The sequence below is a fragment of the Cololabis saira genome, chromosome 15 (assembly GCF_033807715.1).
Source record: "Cololabis saira isolate AMF1-May2022 chromosome 15, fColSai1.1, whole genome shotgun sequence".
NCBI classification, from domain to species: Eukaryota; Metazoa; Chordata; class Actinopteri; order Beloniformes; family Belonidae; genus Cololabis; species Cololabis saira.
In genome coordinates this window covers 5042283-5061087 of record NC_084601.1, presented here as the reverse complement: position 1 = coordinate 5061087, position 18805 = coordinate 5042283, and the positions used below count along the sequence as shown (strand labels likewise).

Genomic DNA, 18805 nt, shown 5'->3' with positions numbered 1-18805 from the left:
CTAACTAACATGCTAACAAACAGTTAACAGGCTCTTTGTGTAATTAATTACAAAGTATATCCTCAAATTATGACCTACTAGTCTAAACTTGTCTAAAATGTGTTGAAAAAGGTGATATTAGAGGTTTATTATTATTATTACCTTTTCACAGAAGAAATTTTAAGACTGGTCAAGGTTGTCTTAAAGTTAAGAAAAAAGTCAAGAACAAATTTGAGAACTTTTATTTCAAGAATACCATTTTTTCTTAAGTTTTTTCTTAAGAAGAAAGTTGAGAAAATACTTAAGAACTTTTTTGGAGAATATGACTTCTTCTCTTTTTTTCTTCTTAAAGGAGCATGAGGCAGGATTGAGGCAAGATTTATGAAAAAAATGCGTAAACGTTTTAAGTTTTCTAGTAATACTGTCAGATGAAGCGTTCCAAACCCAAAAGAATGATTCCTCTAGTGTATCTCTCCTTTGCCTTGAACAGGCTGTGTGCTGCAAAATGTGCTGCAATTCGGTCCCGAATTTCCCGCGCTGCGGATGTGACGTCACATGACGCTGCATGCGCGTTCTCCCCGTTCTCCCGTGCCGGCTTCACTGTTGGCTGCAGTACCCCCGACGGCCGTCGTGGTGAAGGGTGGCGCTAGAGAGTCTCATTTTTTTAAAAGGAGCCTCATGCTCCTTTAAGAACCTTTTTTGGAGAATATGACTTCTTCTCTTTTTTCTTCTTAAGACTGAACGAAGAAAAAAATGACACTTAAGAAGATTTTTTTTCTTAAGAATGTTTTGTGAATCCGGCCCCAGGTTTATGAACATCTGCACCTCAGAGTTGGATCATGAAACAGACTTTTGTGCTGCCATTGCTTGTCAAATAAAATGAACAAGAAGTCGTCAGTCGCTCTTCAGCTGATGTCACATCCTGACTCCAACCCCCCGACCAATCGGTGGCCTGTAGTGTGATGATGTCAGATACAGCAGACTCAGCCACTTAGAACCTCGGCAGAATAGTTACAGAAAAATATCTACGGTTAGATCCCTAATGGAAAAGAACCAAACCGAGTCAAGGCAAGCCGAGACGGGCTGAGTAGGTACTAGTGGAAAAGCGCCATAAGTGGACATTTGAAATGGAGGAATATCGTCACTGTCACTCTGAGGACGGAATACTGATGTGTCAGACGTGTTACACTCTTTTATGTAGAAGTTATGACTGTTGATGTAAAGCATCCCTGTAAAGCCGGGGGAGGGGGCTACAAAAGAGAATCAAGTTTCTACCTTGAAAACTTTCCAGGCATCACCTACTCTGCCTTTTAAGTGTCCGAGCATTTGAAGCCTCTCAGACTTGACTGGGTGTGTTTTCTGTAGGATCAGTTTTAAAGTGGACATCAAGAAAAGTGCTAAAAATGAATATCATGCCTTTTAAATTCTGCCTGCCATAACAAAAGCCCTTTATCATGTTTCAGACATGCACAGAAAGTGTGCGTTAATATTAACACTGGTCTATTTAAATTCCTGTGAAAGAATGTGTGGAGAGTCACTATGGACAGCAGAAGACTGAAGCCAAAGTAGGAAAATACATCATTTTCTTTTTATTCCTTTTGTTTTAAATAAGCTTTTCTTAAAGTTGAACTCAAAGGTTTGGGGTTTAAAAAAAAAAAAGCAGCTGTCATAGTAGTTTTTACATCATATTTTGTAATGTGTTTAGAATGACGACTGAAAACAAGTTTTAAAAAAAGATTGTGTAAATAAAACAGCCAGAAAGAGTCCAGTATCATGTTATTTGTATTGTAATTGTATATCCATTATGCCTCACATGAATGTAAGAGACTGTTTGAGACTGTGCTTGAAATGCCTCAATCTGCAGCACAAAGATTTTAATTAAAATGTGGGAAATATCTGCATGTTTGTTTGGCATCAGGGAAGTTGTTTGTGTGTGACCAGTCAAGAGGAAGCTGTAGTTCCAGTGCAAGAGATCCTTCACCTTTACTGTTCCTCCTGCACTGAAAAAAGACGTGTTTTAGATCCTCTGGTCTGTTGTGTGTCCATTTGAAGCGACCTTGTATTTGTCTGTATCTGTCTTCCGTTGGGCCTGAACAAGTCTGCCATTTACATTATTTCATACATCCATTGCATCATTAAAACATCTGCTTCTTCATTTCCAGATTTGATTTTGGATTCAATCAGGATTCGTTCAGTAAATCTCAGCGTAAAGGTGATTTATTAAGATGAAAAAAACACAACTCTAGTTTTAGAGAAAAATCATCACACAGAGCATCACATCCCAAATGTGTCAAATACAATAAAGGTATTTAATGGATGAACATTTTGAATCTATTTAGCAACAAGGTAAGCTAAAGCAGCTGGCAAACATGAAATATTTCATTTCAGGAAATCTTCACTGTACACTACTTGGTTCCTCTTGTCCCTGTAGGATCCTTTAGTGCTGTTTTGCACCGCTGGCAGAGAAAGAAACCATTAGGGATTTATAATCTACAGACATGCAGATAAGCTGAACACTATTTATTTCTAAGGAGGAGGAAGTTGTTTGATTACCAAGTGAGGCCCACACTGATTTGCCGGTGGCAGCATCCAGCATCGGCTGCTTCCTGGCGATGCTCACTTTGATGTGAACATCTCCCGCCATGCTTCCGTTCAGCTGGGAGAGGTTAAAAAAACAAAAGGAAAAAAAAAGGCTGTTAACATCCCTGACTTCTCCAGCATTCACAGGTTTCCTGACTTTAGATTGTTGGTCTAAGTTAGACAGGGGTTCCCAAAAATTACACTGTTTCCAAGTGAATTAGAAGAACGGGAGGATTTTAATAATTCTGGCTATGAAACAGAGAAGGGATCTCACAATCAGTGGCATTTAAAGTCTGAAACACTACTTACAGGAGTGTCTCAGAAAATTAGAATATTGTGATAAAGTTCTTTATTTTCTGTAATGCAATTTAAAAAAACAAAAATGTCATACATTCTGGATTCATTACAAATCAACTGAAATATTGCAAGCCTTTTATTATTTTAATATTGCAGATTATGGTTTACAGTTTAAGATTAAGATTCCCAGAATATACTAATTTTTTGAGATAGGATATTTGAGTTTTCTTAAACTGTAAGCCATGATCAGCAATATTAAAATAATAAAAGGCTTGCAATATTTCAGTTGATTTGTAATGAATCCAGAATGTAGGACATTTTTGTTTTTGTAATTGCATTACAGAAAATCACAATATTCTAATTTTTTGAGACAGTCCTGTATAAGCAATAAATAGCGCAATTATACTAATCCTGAATTATTAAAACCATGAGCTGAATAAGCCCATTTTTGAATTTGCTAAAAGCTAAAAGCAACTACCAGCAAACCCATTCCAGACATTAAGATAGAAGATACAAAACTTTGTCTATTGCATAACTTGTTTAAAACAAAGAAAAAAACGCAAAAATGGCTACTATTTTCACCAAATATTAAGCTTGACCCATAATTCCTACATTTCAATTTCCTGTATTGCATATATGCCAGTCCGACATCAACATGGTTTAGTTACAGTCTGAGCATTTAACATTAAACTGAAAAAAACATGAACTGCACCATTTCTGTATGATATTACTTTGAAAAGCCATGTTCCAAGCATTTTATACGTGTAAAACTTTGTTGTTTAGTAGCACCTAACAATGCCTTACTATTAACAGAAGAAAATGATTTATATAATTGTTATCTACGATGGTACCGACCTCGGCTACAGCCTGGTCCGCAGATTCCATCTTCTCAAATGTGATAAAAGCACAACTGCAAAGAGAAAAGGGCACATGAGTACTGTCTCTAATCACACTGTACATGTAGCCGCTGAATTATTGCAGGAACGTATGGCTTTGTTTCATAGTTCCTACTTGCGTGGGTTGTCCATGGAGAGGTCAATGATGTTTCCATGTTGAGAGAAAGCAGAGCGCAGACTGTCCTCCACCAGTCCAGAGCCATAAACGTACACCGTGTTCCCCTTTCGCACCCCTCGTCGCTCTGGGTACGAGTCTGATCCTAAGATGGGAATCAAGTAGATAGAAATAAATTATGTGGATTCCCCAGCATTATTAAGATATTTTACATATGTTGGTGAGACTTTTTTTATTTTAACCATGTTGTTATCTGTTGGAATGATCAGAGTATATTATTGTGGAATGTTCAACATAAATAACTACATTTAGATATTATTATTATTTATCTAAGGATGGATGCCAGCTGAAGGGGGTGAGCTACAAATCCAATTCTCATTTTAATACTAACTATCTACACAGCTTAGTTATGTAGCTCTAATATACAGGACTGTCTCAGAAAATCAGAATATTGTGATAAAGTTCTTTATTTTCTGTAATGCAATTAAAAAAACTAAAATGTCATACATTCTGGATTCATTACAAATCAACTGAAATATTGCAAGCCTTTTATTATTTTAATATTGGTGATCATGGCTTACAGTTTAAGATTAAGATTCTCAGAATATTCTAATTTTTTGAGATAGGATATTTGAGTTTTCTTAAGCTGTAAACCATGATCAGCAATATTAAAATAATAAAAGGCTTGCAATATTTTGTTTGTTTGTTAAGTTGATTTGTAATGAATCCAGAATGTATGACATTTTTGCATTACAGAAAATCACAATATTCTAATTTTCTGAGACAGTCCTGTAATTATCAAATTTGGAGGTTACAGAACTCCATTAAAGTGAGATATTTTAAAATCTGAAAGGTAATTTTTATGACATTTCTATTCGTTCTCACAGTAGAATAACTTCAGGACCATATTTAGACAAAACGTTCCCTGTAACTTAGAGTACACAACCGTATTGATCAAGATTAAATGGTTACTTACGTCTGAAAGGTCCATCTCTGTCTCTCTCCCTGTCTCTTTCCCGGTCTCGATCCCTTTCTCGGCTTCGATCCCGTTCTCTTTCACGGTCCCGGTCTCTCTCCCCATCTCTGCCTCTGTCTCTTTCTCTATCCCTTTCCCCATCTCTGCCTCTGTCTCTTTCTTTATCCCTTTCTCGATCTCTGTCTCTGTCTCTGTCCCGTTCTCTATCCACGTCTCGCTCCTTCTCTCGCTCTCTGTCCCGCTCTCGTTCTCGATCTCGATCTCGCTCCCGGTCTCTGTCCATGTCACGGCTGGCTGGCATGCCACCTCCTTCCTCCTCATCCCGGTACCGATCACTTGAACTGACGAAGCTGCAGACCAATGAGTTAAACCTTTCAACACCACAGACAGGTAAAACAGGATTTTTTGCTCATTCAATGAAGGTTTTGCATCTTACCTGTCGTACAGAGATTTCCTGGGGCCTCTCTTTCCAGACTACAGGAAACACAAAAAAAAAAAATACTTTGAAACTTCTCATATTTCTAGAAATGTCCATAATTTGTTTTATTACTGCAACATTGGAAGCTTTCACACGAGTTAGTAAACCTCAGATTTAAAGTGTGCTATTAACATTGAGGAAAGTGATGCAGCTCAGAAAATAAACCTATAATCATTACAGGAGAAATGCAAAATAAAACAAAATTATCAAGTTATGTGTAGTCTGCCCTCTACCTCAGGTTGGTCATCATCTGTAGACACACTTCTTTGAAACGGTAAGAAAGCAGGAGCTGGGCCTTTTTCTGGGTCCTGTGACAAATGGAAGTCCAAATAGCAAAAGGTACAGTCAAAGGAGAAAAGATGTTTAAAAACAAACGAGGCTAAAAGTAAAACATTTTCTCCCTTCCTGAACTGATATAGTTTGATTTTTGCCTTTAAGATTTGCCCCACTATGACTGAACCCCCCCCCCCCCCCCCTTCTATCTGAAATAACATTTAAATGATAAGTTGTAATATTTCGCAATAACACTGTACCTTGAGTTTGATTTCCAGCATTCGAGAACGTTTGAAACCTGAGTTCTTGTTCTCAGATTTGATGGCACTGATGGCCCCAGATTTAATGAGCATCTTGGCCTGCTCTGTTGCAGTTGCAGTATCAACAACAGGCTGGTCTGATAATGCTAAGACAAAAAAAAGCATGAAGTTTTGATAAGTCAAAAATGCACTGTCAGTAAAGTTAAATGTTAGTACTTTGTATTTGTATTGTAAGCATACAAATATTCTGACAAACTACTTTTTCAGAAGAGCATTTTACTGGCAGAATGTTTATTATTACTCTCATTAATGTTCTTTCCTCAAAAAGGACATTTGTAATAAAGAGTATTAAGTTAACTGCTCTTACTCTTATTGCTGGTATACGGTAATAACAAAGTGTAATTTTGTAACCAGAAATGGTTAAGCACACAAATATTTCATTAAAAATTAATCAAATTCACTTACTTCGTTTCAAACCACTCTGGCTTGTCTGGCTGGTTGAACTCTGCTTCTTCAAAGCAAGCAGAGCCTTTTTCTGAACACGAGATAAAAATCAAACATACAAAAATTATTATTATTATTATTATTATTATTATTATTGGTAGTATTAGTATTAGTATTATACCACACACTGCATCCGCAAAGCAACCAGCATTGTGAAATATCCCACCCACCCCTCACATAAGACTTTTCTCACCCCTCCGATCTGGCAGAAGGAACCAAAGCACACGGTGCCACTACCAGACTAAAAGCTTCTTCCCCCACGCCATAGACTCCTCAACGCTCAGGGACTGATCTGATCACTTCTGTTGTCCCGTGTTACTGTTTGTCTAATGCACTATTGCACCTCATGTAAATAATAATACAATCACTTTACACATTACACTTTATAAATATTTTGTTTTGCACTACACAAGCAGTTACGTGTAGCATTTGTTTTATTGTTATTGTTGTCCCATGCTATCCTGTTATTGATGTTTGTTTGCACTGACACTTCTCAGGAAACATTATCTCATTGCACTGTGTACTGTGCATATGGCTGGAATGACAATAAAACCCTTTTGAATCTCTCTAGAATTATTATAAAAGATGAGGTTCAACCTTATAAAAATAAGAAAAAACATGATGATCTCAGTATAATGCAAGGAATATGAATAGCTTAACAGAGTGAATCATCATGTAGAACATGTGACTCCAAATGTCTATATTTAGATTGTCTGTATAAAAAGACATTCAATATCTTTTAAAATAAATGTCTTTCATATAAATGCTATTTTTAATGAAACTGATCTACAACATATTTTTTATAAATGGTCAGCGGTGGGTCAGTATGTGACGCATATGTTATTCTTTGAGTATAAAGAAAAATGGGCCAATGACATCTGGCATAAACCGAAACTTAGAACTTACCGGTTGATGAAGAATATTTATTGTCCTGAACCTTATGTGACTTTACCCCTGGATCGATCAAAAAGATCATTATGTGCTCAGTTGCGAACAGGGATTTTCCCTCTGGCCATAGAAACAGGTATAACTCTGTTCCTGAAGAGGAAAGATTATGTAGTGTTTGTTATTTAAATGTTGTTGAGGATGAATTTAATTTTTTGTTTTATTGTCCATTATATGATGAAGCCAGACAGCTTTTATTTCAGAAAATGCAAGATTTGAAACTTGAGCTGTTTTGGACTGAGGATGATGCTAAATTGGAATGGTTTTTCAGAGGGGAGGTTTTCTCTATAGCTACCTTTATAAAGAGAGCCTGGAAACAGAGAAAGGACAAATTATATGGAAACTGAGAAAGGATCTGTAATTTTATCTGTAAAGTATAAGTGGAATTTATAATTTTGTGTTTGTGTTTGTACCCAGCTGATGTTTGTTTGCTGGCGTAGTGTATCTGTGTCTTGTAAGCCTTTATAGGCTGGAACCTTAGAGGTGTATGACACATTAATAAACAACGATTCATTCAAATAATAAACAATTTAATTTGGTGTCAGACGTCAACATCCACTGACCGCTGACAGTTTTAGGAGTTCAGAGACAGTAGGGCCCCACAGGAACAGAAACATCCAGCTTTTCCTCACATCAGGATTAACAAATTCAGAGTTCTGAATTGGCTTTATGCAAAAACACCCTGAAGTAAAATACGCGATTACAGGGAAAATAATTCAACACTTTCCACTACAACAACTATTGTTACACATTAGTGTCTTTATTCCACCCAGCTTACACTAACAGACCACTTGGATACAGTTGAATGTGCCAGAGACCATCAGTGTTCTAACCTTTTTTTTTAGTTTAGCATATTTCTTCTGCAAAGCCTCCTCTTCCTCCGTCAGCGAACTGGGAAACACCACCATGATGACGACCGCTACAAAAGATGACAGCAGCTTTAGAAAACACTAGTCCGTAGCTAAACACAATCTTTAATTTTTACAGTTAAGTTTGAATCCGTTTCTGTTTGCCGCTAGTTATCACATGCTATTTCATTAGCTGAGTACAAAACAAAACCATGCTTCCTCTCTTCCAGGATAATACAAATGTATCCCACTCATGCAAATAATGCTTTACATATGTAAAATGGTTTAATACATCCTTAAACAAATACAGTTTGTGTTAAAATGTGATTAATTTACTCACTAGGTTGTCTTGAATTCACACAGTCCAAACTACAACAACACTGGCGCGCAGAGATGACGTATAACTTGCGGGACACTTTATTTGTTTACGTTTTAATCTAAACTTGTTTTTAATTTGTTCGTATTAAACAAAACCACACCTCGATGGGATATATATTTACATACCATAAATAAAATAAATGTATATGCACCTGCTTTCACTACGTTCTATTGTTTAAATTGTTTTAGCTTCACTTGTTAGCCACTTCCGTTTTAGTCATTGTGTTAAGGCTGATTTATGGTTCCGCGTCACACCAACGCAGACCCTACGCCCTAGGCTACGCCGTCGATTTAACGCGGAACCATAAATCAGGCTTAACTTCCGGTATCGCAGGCGCAGGCGCAGACGCGACTACATGTCTGTAACTTCTAGCATTCAGGTGCAGGTGGGACCATGGACCGAATAAGTAAGTTTTGGACTATTTCAAATGAAAAGCAGGCTCATTGTATGTTGCCAAATAAACTAAATAAAGTATGCATCAGTTTTTCCGCTGTATCTCGATGGTGTAGTTTTTGGTGATGTGGCTGTTAGCGGGTTGCTATCGATCAGTGACATTTAACAATAATGATGTAGCCCATCTATCTCTAATCTTTCTGTATAAAATCTAAACATATGGAATGATTGACTGTCCAGGTTCTCAATGGACACATCTTCCATGGTAAACTACATATATTACTGCATATTCAGTACTGGAGTTGTAAAAGAAAATCAGGGGCGATGGTGGATTTTATCATATGGGACAGATAATTTGTGCTGATTACAAATAATATAATATATTACAAATAATAGCAGTGACCAAAACACCTGCAGAAATACTGCAGGAATGACATAGCAGCAGTTAAATGCAGCCTTCTGTAAGCTTTAAATATCCACTGGACTTACATCAAATACATCAAAACACAACAATAAAAAACACTTTTCTGAACTTATCAATATGACTCTGTCCTTCACAGGATAAGTAAAATGGATCACTGCAAAAACTCAAAATCTTAACAAGAATATTTGTCTTATTTCTAGTTAAAATGTCTCTTTTAGTAAAAAAAATCTCATTACACTTAAAACAAGACTCATCACTGGAAAAAACAACAATTTTCACCTGTTTCAACTACCGTATTTTCTGGACTATAAGCCTCTACTTTTTCCATAGGTTTTCAACCGTGCAGCTTATACAAAGGTATATATTCTGTGGATTTTTCTTCCACTACTCGGGGCGCTCTAACCGGAATTAGAATCAAAACTAAGACAAAATAAATTCAAAGAAGAATACGCTACTTCTTCTTTAGCAGATAGAAGTAGGTAGAAGCAGATTTCAAACAGATAAATAGATAAATAAATACTGGTTATTTTCTCTTGGTTCTGTCCCGTTTTAATCAGCAAAGTTGCTGCCGTGTTAAAAGACACTGTTAGGAAAAGATCTATTTAGGTACAAACATGTACATCATTTACAGTTCAAAAGCCTTCTGTACATGTAGTAAATATCTAATCTAACAACATAAATATCTGCGGCTTGTACTGTATATGCATTTTTTTTAAATAGAGCGGGTGCGGCTTATAGTCCAGAAAATACGGTAGATTTTCACTTAAAATAAGTAGAAAAATCTAACTGACTGAAAATTGTCAAATACGTTATTTTTCTGGTGTTATTTTTCTGGTGATGACTCTAAATGTTGAAATAGCAGTAAAACCACATTCATTGATGAAATGACATAAGGGATGGAAAGGGGGGATGGCAGTTTTACAGGGGGGGTGATTTGGACCGTTCTTATTTCAGGGGGGGATGCCATCCCCCCTCATCCTCCCTCAACTCCAGTACTGTATATATTACATACACATATACAGTTGATGTGTGTCATATTTGTTGTCTGGTGCACGTGTCCATTCTCTTTGTCATTGTGTTTGCAGATGTGGCCCCTCTGGGCCCCATGGACCTGCCGCTGTCCCTGCTGGAGATGGGATGCTCCGGCAGGTTTGAACTCATCACACACCCGGTGCCTGGCCAGCCTTTACCTCCACAGACCACGGTCAGTAGGAAACAGGGACATTGTTCACATTACGTAAAATGCAGACATTTTAATTTTGTTAACATCAGTTGTATATATATGACAAGTGTCATTATTTATCCATTGTTTACTTCTATTCTGTAATTTTATTATGGAATTTCTGTCAGAGATCATTCATTTTTTTCTCTTTCAAATTTCATCTGAGGGATTGAGCAATAAGAGGAGCCCTTGATTTCTGATTTTTCCTTCTTCAGCTCCCGCATGGGCTTCCTCCCACCAGCCTGAACCTGGAAACTGAAGTAGAGAAACAGTTTTTGCGGGACCCGTCCTGGCTTCCTGTTCACGACACAGACTTTGCCTTTCAGAAATTTCTCAAGTACACATAACAGTTGATTGTCTTGCTGTTTCTATGGAAAAAAATGTATTCAGTTTTTTGACCACATTAATTTATTATAAATGAAAAAGATTTCATCATAAAATCTTTTGATAATCAAAATAAATGTATCATTATATTTATAGATGCACTTATGGCTTTTTCATGTTCACCAGAGTGACTCAGAGAAATGTCCAAGTTGACTCTCTGCTCAATTGCACTCCGTCTCCACTTCACTCTGGGCTGTCCGTCATCAGAGATCCAACCACAGGGATGCTGCAGGACTTCACTGAGGTACTGTGTTAGTTGTTTCCTTCTTTAAAATTATAAAATGTTGCCAAATCCGAACACTATAGCTGACAATTCTGAGACAAGTATTTGTATGATACTCAATTTTAACAGACAAAATAAGCAATATCATATTTTCTTTTAGGAAATGGTTAATTATCCATATATATATATATATATATATATATATATATATATATATATATATATATATATATATATATATACCGTTATTTTCTGGACTATAAGCCGCACCTGCATACAAGCCGCATCCCCTCTATTTAAAAAAAAAAAAAAAAAAAGGTATGCAACCTGCAGATATTTATGTTGTTAGATTAGATATTTACTACATGTAAAGATCGATTTTGAACTGTAAATGATGTACATGTTTGTACCTAAATAGATCCTTTCCTAACAGTGTCTTTTAACACGGCAGCAACTTTGCTGATTAAAACGGGACAAAACCAAGAGAAAATAACCGGTCTTCTTTGCATTTATTTTGTCTTAGTTTTGATTCTAAATTCCGGTTAGAGCGCCCCGAGTGGTGGAAGAAAAATCCACAGAATAGCCGCACCTTTGTATAAGCTGCTTGGTTGAAAACCTATGAAAAAAGTAGCGGCTTATAGTCCAGAAAATACGGTGTATATATACAAAGGACTTTACAGTGTGTTTCTCTTCATCAACTCATTCATATAGATTAGAAGAAATGATCAGCAGAGTTCTAATCTTTGGGTCCACTTCATATATGAGATTATTTATGTGTGAGTTGTTCCCTTGTCTCCTATGTTTAGGTGTTACTGGAGAACACTGGCCTTTCAGCAAAAAACTCGCTGTCACTGCAGCGTCAGCCTGGACCCCCTTCAGAGAGTCTCCGAGGAAGCAACACCAATTTCCCCTTCCGTCCTGGTGAGATCAATGAATTCATAGCAATTTCTATTTTGTATTTTTTTTTAGAAAAGTATGAATTACATTACATATTTTCAAGTTTTATTATCATTGACCTTTGTTTTCAATGGTGAATTTCACAGGAGGAATGGAGGAACTCACCCTGGACCAGATTAAAAAGAAATCTGATCTGGAAGAGGAAATAGACTTTGAGAATGGTAAGTTTGATAAGTAGCATTGGAAAATACATTTTAAGCCAAAGTATTTATACATTTTCTTTTTCACAGATTTTCTGAAAGTCCCCCCGGGACTTAAAGCGGGGATGGATTTTACAGAGAAAGGTTAGAGATCATATTGTCTTTTTGGCAGATGTTGTTTTAAAAGATTGTCATTTTTATGACCTAAAAGATTATTATTTACCAGTTATTATTTTTGAATGTGTGCCTTCAAGATGCCAAAATAGCCAAGGCAGAGGTCAACCTTATGTCCCTCCTGTCTGGACTGGAAGACATCGCTGATCTGCAGCCTGAGGCAGAGGAGAAGGAAGGCAGCCAGAAAAAAGAAGAAGCCCCCAAACTCCCCAGAACAAACAGTCTTGAGGACTTGGGCATCAAGGTATTTGAGGGTTTGTTTTTTCTGTTTTTATTTTTGGGTAAAGTGAATTTCTTTACCTTTTGATTAAAAATACAATACCCACCTGTGAATGGTCCATATTTTTACAGCCATCATTGCAGAGATGGCCACGTTTATGGCCAATTTTACTGAGTGTGGTATAAAAGTAGAAGTTTTGGGAGTCCACTTATCTGGACATTAGCGATGATTTTGGACGATCAATTGTTGCTGCTGCCCATCAATTTGAGAAAGGGTATAAGGTCATTGCCTATGTTCACAAATGGAAAGCATCTCTAGGAGTGGTCGTCCGAGCAGGTTCTTCCCAGGGTCAGATGGCAGTAATCAGATGAATTGTAAAAAACCTAATAGCTGAACCTCAGACTCTGCATGTTTTAAGGTCATGACTGTAAAATTAGAAACAAATAGTACAAATATGGCTTGTCTGAACATGGTGCTAGGAGGAAACCTCTTCCCTCTAAGAAGAACATCGCAGCTTTGATTTGAAAAGTTCTGGTGAGAACAAAATGGAGATATTGTTTCCCGTGTAATCCCTCACCCACAAAAAAACAAATTTGGCTTGGATGTTGTTGAACGGATAGTTACAACCAGTACTGGAGTTGAGGGGGGATGAGGGGGACTGCATCCCCCCCCTGAAATAAAAACGGTCCAAATCCTCCCCCCTGTAAAACTGCCATCCCCCTTTTCCATCCCTTATGTCATTTCATCAATGAATGTGGTTTTACTGCTATTTCAACATTTAGAGTCATCACCAGAAAAATAACTTATTTGACAATTTTCACCTGTTTCAAGTAAATTGTCACTTGAAATAAGTAGGGGAATCTGCCAGTGGGACAAAATTTATCTTCTTATTACAAGCAAAAAAACTTGTTCCACTGGCAGATTTTTCTACTCATTTTAAGTGAAAATCTACTTGAAACAGGTGAAAATTGTTGTTTTTTCCAGTGATGAGTCTTGTTTTAAGTGTAATGAGATTTTTTGTACTAAAATGAGACATTTTAACTAGAAATAAGACAAATATTCTTGTTAAGATTGTGAGTTTTTGCAGTGATCCATGTTACTTATCCTGTGAAGGACAGAGTCATATTGATAAGTTCAGAAAAGTGTTTTTTATTGTTGTGTTTTGATGTATTTGATGTAAGCCCAGTGGATATTTAAAGCTTACAGAAGGCTGCATTTAACTGCTGCTATGTCATTCCTGCAGTATTTCTGCAGGTGTTTTGGTCAGTGCTATTATTTGTAATGTATTATATTATTTGTAATCAGCACAAATTATCTGTCCCCATATGATAAAATCCACCATCCCCCCTGATTTTTTTTTTTTACAACTCAAGTACTGGTTACAGTGTAATATGCCATGCAGGGCAGCACCCCTGAGCTGGTATTTATTTATCATATTTATCACGGTCTCAGGAACCAATCTCAACCTGTCCCTCAGATTTATCAGCATAGATAAAACAACACCACCTTCAGCTAAACCTCTCCAGGACTGAACCGTTGGTGATCCCAGTCTGTTCCATGATGTGGCATCTGCATCTCCAGTTTGCCGCTTTGCATTACATAATCGTTTTGATAACAGAAATGAATTGCAGCATAATGCAGCGTTTTATATTTACCTACATTCCAAGTATCCTCTTGCCGCTGGCTCAACATTAAGCTTTCTGAAATCCTCTCTCTGTCTTCAGGATGCTGTGTCATCCTCGACACCCCCGGAGACGAGAAAAGAGGAGAAATCAAAGCCAAGTGAGAATCCAGAGGAAAAAAAGAAATGGGCCATTCCTGTTGACATAACGTCACCCTGCAATGATTTCTACAAACGCATCCCCAACCCAGCGTTCAAGGTGACCACTCTATTTGTCATCCCATAACTTTTTTCCTTTGCCTGTTTTCATACTTTATGCCTTTTAAACGTCCCACTTTCTTTCCACCTCCTAGCGTAGTTTTGTCTCTGACACATATGTGATGAATCACGTTGGCTTAGCAACCCCTGATTTCTGATTAGTTTCTCTGCTCTCCTCTGCTTCAGTGGCCCTTTGAGCCGGACGTCTTCCAGAAACAAGCTATTCTGAGGCTGGAGGCTCACGAGTCTGTGTTTGTAGCTGCACACACGTCAGCGGGCAAAACCGTGGTCGCTGAGTACGCCATCGCCCTCTCACAGAAACACATGACAAGGTTCGTATTTATTGCAGCATATCAACTTCGTCACAAATGTGACCAAACCAAAATGACGGGTCTTCTTTTGGTAGTCAGGTTGTATTAGTATGGGCAGAAATATGTGACACTAGAACCTGAATTTGAAAAATTTATATTTGAATTTGAAATGCTCAACTTGAATAATTGCATTAAAAAACTGAATCTGAATCACATCATTTGAATTTGTATTGTTTAATTTGAATCATTGCATTGAAAAACTGAATCTACATAAGTATAAAGAGAGTTGAATTTTCAGTGAGGATCAAATACAGTTTCAGAACAATTGAATTCAATTTCATAATGTGACATTCAGTTTCAAGTTTATAGAAATTCAGTTCTACTAATAAACTAATAAACTCAATTTCAAATTATGCTATTCAGATTCAGTTTTTCAATGCAATGATTCAAATTAAACAATACAAGTTCAAATTATGTGATTCAGATTCAGTTTTTAATGCAATTATTCAAGTTGAGCAATTCAAATTCAAATATAAATTATTCAAATTCACTTTCAAGTGGCTACATATTTCTGCCCATATATTAGAAAGGATTTTTTTCTCTGCCTCCTATGGAAATGTTCTTGTGATGGATTTTATGAATGAAATATAGAACTGTTTCAAAGCAGTTAGTCACGTTTAATGATTATTGATAATGACCATCCTCACATTTTTTGTGCAATTTAACTTTTAACCACTGGGTGGCACAAAACTAAAAGATTTTCCATTTTCAATGTTCTGGGCTTAAATTTGTAAAAATTAATATTAATTTGACTTTTTATAGTAAATTATAATTGTAAAAAGGGTGTTTACTCATCACATGGCCGTTGTTTTGGTTTATTTTACTATTTAATTTATATAAGTTTCTCTGTAAGTTGAGTGGATTTATTTAAAGTTTATGGCACTACTTGAGTATACATAAATGCAAAAGAAGTTTTTAAGATAAGTTGTTTAAATAAATAGCATGGAAAACTCTTACAATTCATGCTTGTTTTTACAGGACTGTCTCAGAAAATTAGAATATTGTGATAAAGTCCTTTATTTTCTGTAATGCAAAAATGTCATACATTCTGGATTCATTACAAATCAACTGAAATATTACAAGCCTTTTATTATTTTAATATTGCTGATCATGGCTTACAGCTTAAGAAAACTCAAATATCCTATCTCAAAAAATTAGAATATTCTGGGAATCTTAATCTTAAACTGTAAGCCATAATCAGCAATATTAAAATAATAAAAGGCATGCAATATTTCAGTTGATTTGTAATGAATCCAGAATGTATGACATGTAAATATGATGTAGTCACACACAAGCTTATTATGTGGAAAGAAATCATAGATGTAATTTGTGTAAAATATTTACATTTTTGCTATTTCTCTTTATTTACAAGGACCGTCTACACCTCTCCCATCAAGGCTCTGTCCAATCAGAAGTTTAGAGACTTCAAAAACACCTTTGGAGACGTGGGACTCCTGACAGGTGACGTCCAGCTCAGTCCTGAATCCTCCTGTCTCGTCATGACCACTGAGATCCTCAGGTACTTGGACGTCACGTTAGAGACATCAATGGGATGTGTTCAGGACATAAAAGGTCTTGATTTGTAATCTCTTGCCCCCCCTCTCTCAGATCTATGTTGTACAACGGCTCAGAGGTCATCAGAGACCTGGAGTGGGTGATCTTCGACGAGGTTCATTATATCAACGATGCTGAGGTCAGGAAACATTTGTAGAGATAATTAAAGTTTGCAGCTTGTTTGCAGACAAAATCTGGAAGAACCTGTTTTTTCTCACTCCTTTGTTACATGTTTGATTTCCTCAGAGAGGGGTTGTGTGGGAGGAGGTGTTGATTATGCTTCCTGATCACGTCAGTATCGTTCTTCTTAGCGCCACAACACCAAATGCGCTGGAGTTCAGCGAGTGGATCGGGTAAATGCACCAGAATAGCATCAGGCAAAACTCTCAGGGGTTAAAGCAGCACAATGTAACTTTTCCAGCTTAATCTAATATTTCCAGAGTCACTGTGATGGTACATCAACTTCCAACAGGTTTAATGAACCTCTATCATGGTCTGAGGGGTCTGTGTCGCCTTCACTGGACTATGTAACTTTGAGGAGCATGGTAGGAACCCTGCCACACTAAAAACTACACATTTTTACGGCTTTGACTGCTTTACGGCATACGTCACTTCCCCCTTCTTCCTGATTCGTAGTGGAGACCAAAGCTGGGCGGGGCGTGGAGCGCAGAGCTCAGCAGAAGCTGGTATCATGGCCCAAGCAGCGGAAAAACCCAAGAAAATAAAAGTTTTATCGGAGGAGGCAAAAAAAAGAAAGCGGGAGAGTAACAAGCTAAATGCCCGGACAAGAATAAACATTGTCCCGGCGTTCACTCGCTGGCGTGAGCTGAAAGACGAGGAGGGATGTCCGACAAGAGAGACAGAATTGTTATGATACAAATGTAAATGTAGAGTTCTATGTTCAATAAGAATCTAAATTAGAATGTTTTCACATTCAGGGGATTTGTCTTGGGTTCTAGTATTTTTCCTGAGAACTGTAAAATTGTGCAGGGCTGATCTGCAAAATATAAGGAATGTGCATTCAGTTATTCACAGGTTATAAAGTATTTTTCTATTTTGTCAGTAAGTATGTTGGACTAGCGTATGAGTATAGTTTGTGGCGCATTATCTGGCTGAAACAGGACAGGGGGGCGGGGGTGACTTCATTAATAAAACCAAGTTGAACTTATCGACATATTATATTGTTTAGCCAAAAATAGATACATTACCTCTTCACTATCCATCCTGCAAACGACCGCTGAAAACAGAAAAGTAGTTTTGAAAGTCCGTCCCGTCTTATTTCATTCACTATCAAAACAAATGCAGCGACGGGGACAGGAGTTTTCCGGCAGTACGCGCTGGTGCTCATGTAGTTCTTTCTGGTAAAGCACTACCGCTTTTGTCCAAAGGAGCCGCCAAACTCAACAAAAGCTGAAAGTTACATTGTGCTGCTTTAAGAGCTCCTTGTTGGGCGACAGAGTCTGTGCCTTCAGCCTGGATATCTGTTTTGAAACTTGCACAAAACTCTTATCGTGAACTGTGTTTTTATGTTGTTTTTTTTTTATTTCTCTTTAGTCGTATTAAGAAGAGACACATTTATGTGATCAGTACAATGAAGAGGCCTGTGCCATTGGAACATTACCTGTACACTGGAAACAGCACCAAAACGCAGAAGGAAATGTTTCTGCTGATGGATGCTACAGGAAACTTCCTCACCAAAGGGTAGGACTGGACTTTGAGATTATACTCTTCTTTTTTTTTTTTTTTTAAAAAGGGAAGGAAGGAAGGAAGGAAGGAAGGAAGGAAGGAAGGAAGGAAGGAAGGAAGGAAGGAAGGAAGGAAGGAAGGAAGGAAGGAAGGAAGGAAGGAAGGAAGGAAGGAAGGAAGGAAGGAAGGAAGGAAGGAAGGAAGGAAAGGAAGGGAGAAAAGAAGGAAGGGAGGAAAGAAGGTAGGGAAGAAGGAAGGAAGGTGTTAGGTTAAAAAGTCATCAACATACATTAATTAACTTAGAAAAAGACACCGGAGACTAGGAATGATTTTTCAGGCGCTCCTGCAGGAGGGGAAAGCAACACTGACAGGGGCAGCCCCCTGACAGCAAATGCTTCCCAAAGACCCTCCTTTGCAGGAAGCTATTTATTTGGTAAACTGACAGGAAACTTTGACCATATTTGGAAGACAACAGTAAATAGACATGAAATGGACATCTGGAAGAAAACGGGAAACATACAGAGGAACAGACATCGGGGTCAAAATGTCACACATGTGACATTTTCAGTTAAAGAGGTAAACAGAAGCTTAAAGTTTTTATAAACCATAGGTCGCTGAGGTTATATGCCCTCTGGGGCTAAAACAGGA

At 37.3% G+C, this 18805-nt stretch overlaps 2 protein-coding genes across 2 annotated transcripts in view; one reads left to right on the top strand and one right to left on the bottom strand.

The window, feature by feature from the left end:
* Positions 1-2183: 2183 nt before the first annotated feature.
* Positions 2184-8598, bottom strand: nelfe (negative elongation factor complex member E). Its single transcript, XM_061742193.1, has 11 exons — positions 8492-8598; positions 8137-8222; positions 6320-6389; positions 5855-6000; positions 5555-5629; positions 5280-5317; positions 4844-5193; positions 3868-4012; positions 3712-3766; positions 2533-2635; positions 2184-2435 (listed from the first exon to the last, which is right to left on the bottom strand). The coding sequence occupies exons 2-11, from the start codon at positions 8209-8211 to the stop codon at positions 2359-2361; spliced, it is 1134 nt and encodes a 377-aa protein (XP_061598177.1). The 5' UTR covers positions 8212-8222; positions 8492-8598; the 3' UTR covers positions 2184-2358.
* Positions 8599-8868: 270 nt separating this feature from the next.
* skic2 (SKI2 subunit of superkiller complex) overlaps positions 8869-18805 on the top strand; it is a 35950-nt gene continuing 26013 nt past the window's right edge. Inside the window, exons 1-14 of the mRNA XM_061742192.1 lie at positions 8869-8936; positions 10433-10551; positions 10785-10906; positions 11080-11197; positions 11983-12097; positions 12220-12294; positions 12364-12417; positions 12528-12691; positions 14392-14547; positions 14733-14878; positions 16290-16436; positions 16526-16610; positions 16718-16824; positions 18026-18172. Of these exons, the coding sequence (XP_061598176.1) occupies positions 8924-8936; positions 10433-10551; positions 10785-10906; positions 11080-11197; positions 11983-12097; positions 12220-12294; positions 12364-12417; positions 12528-12691; positions 14392-14547; positions 14733-14878; positions 16290-16436; positions 16526-16610; positions 16718-16824; positions 18026-18172 (1568 nt within the window). The 5' untranslated portion in view covers positions 8869-8923. The remainder of the gene's footprint in view (positions 8937-10432; positions 10552-10784; positions 10907-11079; positions 11198-11982; positions 12098-12219; positions 12295-12363; positions 12418-12527; positions 12692-14391; positions 14548-14732; positions 14879-16289; positions 16437-16525; positions 16611-16717; positions 16825-18025; positions 18173-18805) is intronic.

Bases quoted from the DNA above. Each gene is read 5' to 3' on its own strand.
- nelfe (XM_061742193.1), bottom strand. From the start codon at position 8,211: ATGGTGGTGTTTCCCAGTTCGCTGACGGAGGAAGAGGAGGCTTTGCAG. The intron at 4,013-4,843 runs GTAAGTAACCAT...TTCCCATCTTAG, and splicing joins CAGAGATGGACCTTTCAGAC to GATCAGACTCGTACCCAGAG. The intron at 2,636-3,711 runs GTCGGTACCATC...AACCTCTCCCAG, and splicing joins CGGACCAGGCTGTAGCCGAG to CTGAACGGAAGCATGGCGGG.